The sequence below is a fragment of the Giraffa tippelskirchi genome, chromosome 4, assembly GCF_054371585.1.
Source record: "Giraffa tippelskirchi isolate mGirTip1 chromosome 4, T2T-mGirTip1v1.2.pri, whole genome shotgun sequence".
In the NCBI taxonomy this organism is placed as follows: domain Eukaryota; kingdom Metazoa; phylum Chordata; class Mammalia; order Artiodactyla; family Giraffidae; genus Giraffa; species Giraffa tippelskirchi.
The window spans coordinates 107,680,634-107,690,450 of NC_137278.1; the positions used below are offsets into that span (position 1 = coordinate 107,680,634).

At 40.7% G+C, this 9,817-nt stretch overlaps 1 protein-coding gene across 41 annotated transcripts in view; it reads left to right on the plus strand.

Moving 5' to 3' along the window:
- GLIPR1 (GLI pathogenesis related 1) overlaps positions 1-9,372 on the plus strand; it is a 64,596-nt gene extending 55,224 nt beyond the window's left edge. For 10 of the 41 annotated variants that reach the window (XM_081596444.1, XM_081596429.1, XM_081596445.1 and 7 more), the window contains 3 exons: positions 5,795-5,880; positions 9,061-9,087; positions 9,187-9,372. In XM_081596444.1, the coding sequence (XP_081452570.1) occupies positions 5,795-5,880; positions 9,061-9,087; positions 9,187-9,338 (265 nt within the window). In that variant the 3' untranslated portion in view covers positions 9,339-9,372. Of the gene's footprint in view, positions 1-152; positions 235-517; positions 741-840; positions 926-5,481; positions 5,881-9,060 lie in introns of all 41 variants that reach the window. The other 31 variants (XM_081596417.1, XM_081596413.1, XM_081596416.1 and 28 more) reach the window with 10 other exon arrangements.
- The last annotated feature ends 445 nt before the right edge of the window (positions 9,373-9,817 follow it).

Sequence of the window (9,817 nt, forward strand, 5' to 3'; positions counted from 1 at the left end):
TGAGCAAGGCCAGGCTCAGTAAGTCTTAATCCAATTTTTATGCTGATAGTTGGGGCTGTGTTCCCTCCCTGTAGTTTGACCTGAGGCGAAAGTATGGTAGGGGTAATGGTGACCTCCTCCAAAAGGTCATGCCCTCTTGCTGTGTCTCCCAGAACTGTTGCTGTCAGTGCCCCTGACCCCGAGGCAGGCCACGGTCAACCCATGCCTCTGCCGGAGACTCTCAAACACTCACAGGCAAGTATGGCTTAGTCACTTGTGGGGCGCCTGCTCCTTTCTCCTGAGTCCCGGTGTGCACAAGGTTTTGTTTTTGCCCTCCAGGAGTCTTTCTTTCCCTAGTCTTGTGGAAGCTCTATAATCAAATCCCACTGACCTTCAAAGTCAGATCCCCGGGGGATTCTCTGTCCCTTTGCAGGATCCCCAGATTGAGAAGTCTGTTTTGGGGCCTAGAACTTTCGCAACACTGTGAGAACTTCTTTGGCATAATTGTTCTCCATTTTGTGGATCATCTGCCTGACAGCTTTACAGTGGGACTAATGGTGACCTCCTTCAGGAGGACTTATGCCACACACTGCACCTCCCAGGATTGCTGCTGCCAGAGCCCCTGTCCCTGTGGCAGGCTGCTGCTGACCTGCGCCTCCTCAGGAGACACTCGGACACTCAAAGGCAGGCCTGGGGCTCATTTCCATGGGTCCTGGTCCGCTCGGGTTTCGTCTGTGCCCCACCCCAGGCATCTCTGGTGGGTATGAGATGTGATTTTAAATGCATCGTGCCCCTCCTACTGTCTTGCTGCGGCTTGTTCTTTGCCTTTTAATGTGGTGTATATTTTTTGGTGGGTTCCAGCGTTCTCCTGTTGATGACTCTTTGGCAGCTAGCTGTGATTCTGGTGTTCTCACGAGAGAGGAAGCACACGTCCTTCTACTCCACCGTTAGTATCCTCCTGCTGAAGCAGGTTCTTTGTCTTTGGGTGTGGGATAACTCTTTCAGTGGGTTCCAGGTCCTCTTGTCCATGGTTGTTCCGCTGCTTGCAATTTTGTTGTTCTCACAGGAGGAAAGAGGAGCGCACGTCCTTAATAGTACAAAAGTGAGGTCTCTTGGTTTAAACTCACTTTTCTTGATTTCAGAGCTATAAACAATACTAAGTTGTAAAACTTTTAAGCAAATTCATATTTGGGCTCCCCTGGTGGCTCAGATGGTGAAGAATCTGCCTGTAGTGTGGAAGACCTGGGTTTGATCCCTGGGTTGGGAAGATCCCCTGGAGGAGGGCATGGCAACCCACTCCAGTATTCTTGCCTGGAGAATCCCCATGGGCAGAGGAGCCTGGTGGGCTACAGTCTATGGGGTTGCAAAGAGTCGGACACGACTAAGTAAGCACAGCACATTACATAATGTTTCTATGAACACTGAGTAACATTCATTTATTCATACAAATAAAAGCATATATTCATTCAATTATTCAATAAATATTTGTTTACTCAGCTTCATAGAACAACAAGCTAGACACAGTCCCTGCCCCTTTGGAGTTTATTGTCTGTGGCATTCAGACAATAAAAGTACAGATAAAATAACTGCATGACAATAGGAGCCATGCTGGAAATAGAAATAATGCTGTAATTGACACTGTGAGTAGGCAGGGCCCTTGTTTGAGATAAAATGCCCAGGGAAGGGCTTTCTGCGATGTATTTAAGCTTAGGCGTGAAGAGTGAGAAGGAACCAGACATGTGAAGAATCTCAGAAACAGTTAGATACTCAGTTGTGAAAACAAAAGACCAGCTCCTATGGAAATGATGACAGAACAGACAGAAGACCAGGGTGCTTGGACTGCGAATGAGATGAAGCTGGGGGGAAGGCGGGAGCTCAGATCACCCACGGCCTTGTAGGCCACTGCAGGTTAACTTTACCCACATCACAAGCTGAAGCCTTCCAGGTATTTTAAGCAGAAGGTGACAAGACTTGCCTTAAATTTGGAGCTCACTGGGCATGCCTGTGGAGAAAGGATTGGAAGGTGAGTGAGTGGAGGGAAGCCCAGGGACCAGTGAAGAGGGTCCTTGTGTCCTTCTGAGCCCGTTTTTCCTTCTCTACACAAAAAGTCATAGGGCCCCCCATTTCCATGTAATTCTAAAAAGTCTGGTCCCTCCCAGTGTTTCTGAAATTCTCTCAGAATGGGCTCTGGGGTACTTAGTTCTCCAGTCCTGTGTCACTCAGCTCTGGAGTCCTGCCCTCAGCTTGTTTCCATTGCCTCGGACCATGTTGATTCCTCTCCTCCTGGTCACCTCGGGTCTCCCTGATCTGCAGCATCCTAAACACAGACTCTTCTTTGTTACCGTGGGCCCCACCTCCACTCAGGTGGGTGAAGGGATGATTATACCACAGAAGTGGAAACAACCGCTTCCATAAGCAGATGGTACAGGACCCAGCATACTTTGGCCATCACTGCCTTAGGGACTGTCACTCTTTATAAAGATCTGTCTTTTCTCTTCACCAGAGTCCCAGGGCCCCAACCCTCAGGCAACCAGGGGAAACATGGAAACTTCCTACTTCTCTATTGGGCAGAATACTTAGGTTCCCTTGTCTCTTTTGTTAAACTTTTACTTTACTGAAGTAGAGTTGATTTACAGTGTTGTATTCATTTCTGGTATACAGCAAAGTGATTCAGTTGTTTAGCTGCTAAGTCATGTCTGACTCTTGCAATCCCATGGTCTGCAGCCTGCCACGTTCTTCTGTCTATGGGATTTTCCAGGCAAAAATACTGGAGTGGGTTGCCATTTCCTTCTGCCAGGGATCTTCCTGAGCCAGGGATTGAACCTACGTTTTCCACATTGGCAAGCGGATTCTTTCCCACTGAGCCACCAGGGAAGCCCAATTCAGTTATACATATATAATAGTTTGATTTGCTAATACCAAAACTCCTAATCCACCCCTCCCCCACCTTATCCTTTGGCAGCCACAAGTCTGTTCTCTTTATTTGTTTCTGTTTTGTAGATAAATTTGTTTGTGTCATATTGTAGATTTCACATTTAGGTGATAGCATATGGTATTTGTCTTTCTTACTTCACCTAGTATAATTATTAGGTCTATCCGTGTTGCTGCAAACAGCATTGTTTCATTCTTTTTTATGGTCAGTTATATTCCATATACATTCCCTTTACCTCACACCCTCTCCAGCATTTGTTATTTGTAGACATTTTAACGATGGCCATTCTGACCAGTGTGAGGTAGTACTTCACTACAGTTTTGATTTACATCTAATAATTAGTGATGTTGAGCATCTTTTCATGTGCCTGTTGCCATTTGCATGTCTTCTTTGGATTCATGTCTGTTTAGATCTTCTATCCATTTTTTGATTGGTTTATTTGTTATTGAGCTGTAAGAGCTATTTGTATATTTAGAAATTAAATCTTGTGGGTCACACCATTTGCAAATATTTTCTCCCAATTCATAGGTTGTCTTTTCATTTTATCTGTGGTTTCCCTTTGCTGTGCAAAAGCTTGTAAGTTTGATTAGGTTCCATTTGTTTATTTTTGCTTTTATTTCTATTGCATACAGTCTGTAGGTCTCTTGGTCTTAATCAATGCCTTCTAGACAAAATTCAGGTCTTTCCAGAGCAATTCTTCCCAAGGTGAATTCTGCCATTTTACTGCAAATCACAACTGCCTTACTTTTAGCTTATTTTTGAAGTCGCAACTTTTTCCTCTTTTTAATAGTACAGAATGCACAATTAAACAAAGTATGAAGTAGTATAAGTGATTGCATTAAAAACATTCTAGAATGTAACTCATAAGGACTAATGTCGATTTTGGATATCTTCCATAGTTGTTATCAGAATCTCTACTATATTCCTTAGACTATTTTCCACAGTGTAGAGTAAGCATGGGGCTAAATTTAATTTCTGAAGCAACCTAAATTAACTTGGAGTCAAAGGATTTGAACATGTATTTTTAGTTGGAACTGAGGTGTTAGTAAAAAGTAATGTCTCTAATGGGGGGAGTTCTTAACTTTGAAAATAAATATATAGCCTTAGAGGATAGGAATCCATGAATTTGAATTAGAAAAAAGTTACATCTTTTTCACTAACTTCTATAGAAAATATTTTTTATGAATTAACATTCCAGTCATATCAGCAATACTTATGATTGGACAGCACTACTTGTGTCTTTATCAATGTCAGATATGCTCATATCACATTCTAGTTGTAGTTCTCTCAAAATATAATTTGTATTCATCACTAAAATTACTGTTAATTATTAGACTCCCTGTTGTGCTGGCAGTCGTGTCCGAATCCTTGCGACCCCACGGATTATAGCACACCAGGCTCCTCTGTTCATGAGATTTTCCGGGAAAGAACACTGGAGTGGGCTGCCATTTCCTTCTCCAGGGGATCTTCCCAGCCCAGGGATCGAACCCCCATCTCTCATGTCTCCTGCACTGGCAGGTGGGTTCTTTACCAGTAGTGCCACCTGGGATGCCAGACTCCTTGCTAGCTCTGATCTAATACACAGAGAAGTGTGTTTGTATATCACAAGTATTTTTAACATTTAAATTATTTCAATTTAATTGGCTTACTTTATAATCCTATCAACTTTATTTTAGCTATTTTACAACTGTTTTGAGAAAGAACCTATAGGCTCCACCAGGCTGCCAAAGGGTCCATGACACAAAAAAGTCAAGAACTCCTTTCCAAAAGCAGAGTTCCAAAAAAAAATCAGTGCAAAGGCAAGTTCATTGAAATAAACAATGAACTTGTACAGCCTCTCATCACTACTACTCCAAAGTTATTTATGGAGATGTAAATTGTTTGGATATTTCACTTTCTAAGCTGATCCTGGTCAGTTACTTAACACTCTGTGCCTCAGCCTCTAGCTGTGGGGATTAAAAAATTAGTATCTTCCCCATTGGGTCACTGTGAAGATTGATTCATTCAAGGATACTTAGAACAGTGCCTAGTACATGAGGAGCATTCAGTAATTATGATGTTATTCGTGTCACATCTTTTATGTGAAAACAAATTGCACTTTAGGAACTCCCTCATAGTTCTTGTTATTTTCTTTCAGAAGACCCTTACCCCAGCCAAATGGCTCCTATCCAATAAAAACCATGGAGGTTTGCTGGACTGAGAACAAAAATGTGGGTCATGAGAGCTTTTCTAAGATGGACAGTTTTATGGATGGCAGTGATCACACAGGCCAGACATTAAATAGAGGGAACATTTCTTTAAAATCAAATATAGGTCTCGTTGACTCTGATATCTGTACATTGTGATTTTTGGCAACTTAATCTTTGAGCTGTAGTTTCCTTACCTGTAAAACAGAAATAAAAATAACTTTCTCCCAGAGTTGTCTCAGGAATTAACTGAGATGATTAAGACAGAGGTTCCTAAACACAGGCACTTAGAATGAATTTGGCAAATATTAGCAGGCTTCCATTTCTGCTTCCCTCTCTCCACTTCTCTCATCAATCTTCTGAATTTGTGGACTTCAATCCTAGGATTTAGCCAAAAAGAAGACAGCACTAAGTTGTGTCTGACTCTTGCGATCCCAAAGACTGTAGCCTGCCAGGCTCCTCTGTCCATGGGATTCTCCAGGCAAGAATACTGGAGTGGATTGCCATTTCCTTCTCCAGGGGAACTTCCCAACCCAGGAATTGAACCCAGGTCGCCCGCGTTGCAGGCAGATGCTTTACCGACTGAGCTACATGGGAAGTCCAGTGTTTAGCCAAGGACCATGATAAACTGCAATTGGGGGCGGGGTGGGGGGGTGGAGAAAAACTTCCTAATGGATAATTTTCTTCTACTTCACAGAGGCAATTACCCAACCCGGCCATATAAAAAAGGATCCACGTGCAGTGCCTGCCCCAGGAGTGACAACTGTTTGGACAATCTTTGCAGTGAGTAAAAGGAACAATCTACCAATAATACAATGTGTTCAAAACTCTTGTAACTTTCTACAGATCAGTCCTGAATATTCATTGGAAGGACTGATGCTGAAGCTGAAACTCCAAAATTTTGGCCACCTGATGTGAACTTAACTCATTTGAAAAGACCCTGATGCTGGGAAAGATTCAAGGTGGGATGAGAAGGGGACGACAGAGGATGAGATGGTTGGATGGCATCACCGACTCAATGGACATGAGTTTGAGTAAGCTCCAGGAGTTGGTGATGGACAGGGAAGCCCGGTGTGCTGCAGTCCATGGGGTCACAAAGAGTCAAACAAGACTAAGCGACTGAAGAATGAAAACATTTGTTTTACCCTAATAGCTCTTTTCAGGAAAAGGAGCATCAGGTAGCAATCAAAGCAATGACTGACTGTCCTAGGAATGAATATATGTTCAAGAGAAATTTAAAGAAGCAAATATCTTTTATAGTTAGCACTAATCAGAACAACAAATAACTCTGATTATGGGAAATTGTAGACCCAAGATTTGCTAATTTCAGCAAGATCAAAAATGTAACCAAGTTTTTTAACCAAAAGAATTCTGAATTGTGTTCAGGTAGAATTCTACCTGTCCAAAGCATTCAAGACTTAAATTTTCATCTATAGAACTGAATGAAATAAAAGTTGCAGTGTGGCACTTTTCACTATTAAGACAGCATTTAATGAGGAACAGTGTAGAAGGTCAACGAAGATAACTTTCCAAGGATGCTTTACATCACTTTAAAGTATTAACACACAGTTGGCCAAGAGTCCATTTATGTTTTCTGTTCCAGACACATTCCTTTCCTAGTTTTTTTTTTCACTTTTTGCCACGGTGTGAAGGGAAACCTCAATCAAGCTTTTACAGTTGTGCAAATCCTTTAGTACTTTTGCGCTTTTATCTGTAACCAACTGAACCTCTCAGGGTTGCAGGACTGGTGTGGGATGGTCAAAGCAGGAGGTTGGAATGGACTGAGTTTAACAGCATATATTTTTGTTTGGCCAAAGTGTTCTATTGCTTACGTATTTTTTTTTTTTTTACATTTTAATTAATTTTTATTATGCTTACGTATTTTCAAAGTCCCTTCTAAGTCTAAAACTATAAAATTCTTTTCAACTGTTTGTTCCCTTCTTCCTGATTTGTATACATTGAATTCTCGTTTTTACTCCAGCCATATAGCAACACTTGACCACCTTTCTGAGCCAGTCATTTCTCTGCAGTTCAACCATTTTTTCTCTTGTATTAGTTTCATTTACAGAATCTGGAACAAGTGCCACACACTTGATAAATATTACCTATTATTCCCAAGTTCATCCTCCCTCTAATCTCAAATCTTGTTTGCTTTGGTATTCTGGTAGCATCTTTATGCCCAAAGTTTTAGGTGATGTTTTTATGCTCAATCCTCACAATGCTTCTTTAGAATCAGTGATGAGAACAGACAATTATTTTAAATTGCTAAGAGTAATTTAACTATTGCTACTGGTTAACTGTCTTTCCCACTAGACTGAATTCCAAACAGACAGAAGTTATGCCTATCTAATTCACCTTTGTAACCAACCGACGGAGAAGGCAATGGCACCCCACTCCAGTACTCTTGCCTGGAAAACCCCATGGACGGAGGAGCCCGGTAGGCTGCAGTCCATGGGGTCGCTAAGAGTTGGATGCAACTGAGTGACTTCACTTTCACTTTTCCCTTTCATGCACTGGAGAAGGAAATGGCAACCCACTCCAGTATTCTTGCCTGGAGAATCCCAGGGACAGGGGAGCCTGGTGGGCTGCCGTCTATGGGGTTGCAGAGAGTTGGACACAACTGAAGCGACTTAGCAGCAGCAGCAGCAGCAGCAGCAGCAACCAACCGAAGTGCCTAGTCTGGCTGACAAATGACCACTAATTTGACTGCATTTTTTTTTTTAAATCATTATATTTTAAAATCTAGACAATTAGTAACAACAGCACCAGAACAATAACAAGAAGAAAACTTGTGGACTTTTAGCTTTTGATCTTGGAGATTAGCTTGAAATGGTCTCTAATCTTGTGGGATAAAATTCAGAAATTTACGACTGCACTCCAATAATAATCAAAAACCCCTAGACTCAAGAAAGACAAAGGAAAACACAAGCTAACTTGCAGAGGGATAAGGGTTGGAGGATAAAGGCTTTTATCTATCAGATTCCATCTCTGACAACTTATAGCAAAGAATGGAACAAGAAAAACCTTTTGTGGTCTTCCAGATAACTATTCAGTAAATACCAATGGAGGCCAAATTAGGATGGTTTTGCAAAATGCACTGGAATACTAATGGTACACAAGCTGATCTGAGCTAGTGCCTATGCATGGATGATATGTTTCACTATTCAAAAGTTGGATGTGTAACATTTTAAAAATATAGATATGTAAGAAAAAATATAACTAGCACATCACACCTTAATTTCATGGAAGTAACGGCCAAGAAAAGTTAAAGCAGCAGAAGCTTCAATGGCAATTCACCACAGACAATGCCCAGTCACAGGTATGATGACCAGAGATGCTCAAGAGTAGGCAGAGGATCAGCTCCTTTATGGATTCCACCACAGGAATCCAGCAGCAGCTGGCCTGGAACCAGTGTACAAAAGGTGTTTAACCACTTATAAGAAGTATAAGAAGGCTATGGCAGATGTGGAATTTTTTTCCCAGGTCTTGGAATGTCAAGTGAAGAGGAGTAGTTACGACTTTTGATAGCTAAATGTCCTATTAATAAGTTAATGACAGACTAGATCGGATGAGAGGATACTCTTTACTACGGAATGATCACAGGATTATTCTTCTCAGGGAGAAACTTATTTTCAGGAAAATAGTTTAACAAATTGCTCACAATGATTATTACTAATACTTATTTTTAATTGCAATGTTTTATTTTTATTACTTTTATCTGCTTATGTAAAATGACTTTCCATTTATAGTAGTGGTATATAAAAAGTTTTATATAAACAAGATGATTTAGAAATATCAAGTTACTACAGAAAGTACAAAAAAATCTTGACTAATTAACCTTTGAAAATCACTGCAGTAAAGCCAAAGCAACAGTCAATGGTTTTAATTAAGAGACTTGGCTCTTAAAAAGAAAAGCCTCACCAGTACCTGTTAATTTTTTTTTTCTTTCTTCTGATTTTACAGCTAACCCACAACGAGACAAAGTGACACGTATGTATATAAACCTTAAATTGTTTAAGATCTATGTGAACTGTGTTACTGCATTATGGGAAACAACATTAACGAGTATATTTCATGTCTGTTTCACAGGTTACTACCCTGTGTTTCCAGACCGGCCGATATTTCCACGTGACAGATACACATCTCTTTTTCTCATAATTATTCCACCAATCCTAATACTGAGTGTTATAATTGTCATTTGGGCCAAGGGCAAATACCCTCATTTATTTACTTTGAAATAATACAGTCCAGGGAGGAAAAAAATCCTCATTCATACATGGTGTTTTGTTTTTGTTTTAGTAACAACTGGGTGCATTTCTGATTTGCAGCAAACCCTTACTCAAAAGAAGAAATGGTTCATCTTCCTAGCACTATAGGATAGACTCATCTTTACTTTCCACTTTTTAAGAAGCAGCACTGTTTCCAAGCTGCCACAGCTATGACTTGCAATGAGTAAGCTCTATCCCCTGTACGCCTCAGCTTCTAAATATTGTAAAGTGAGAGCTAGATTTAGGTGAGTCTGAGAAACTGCACCAGCCCTCATTAGTAAAAACATTTCTATATAACCTGGTGCATGCTGTTCCAACTCTATAAACGTGATTTTCCACGTTTTCTTGCAATTTGATATCTTATGGTTTATTACTTCCTCAGACTCAGACTGGAATAGTAATTAAGGGAATTACTTTAAAAGGCCTTGCTCTTTTGGATTATGAATTAATTT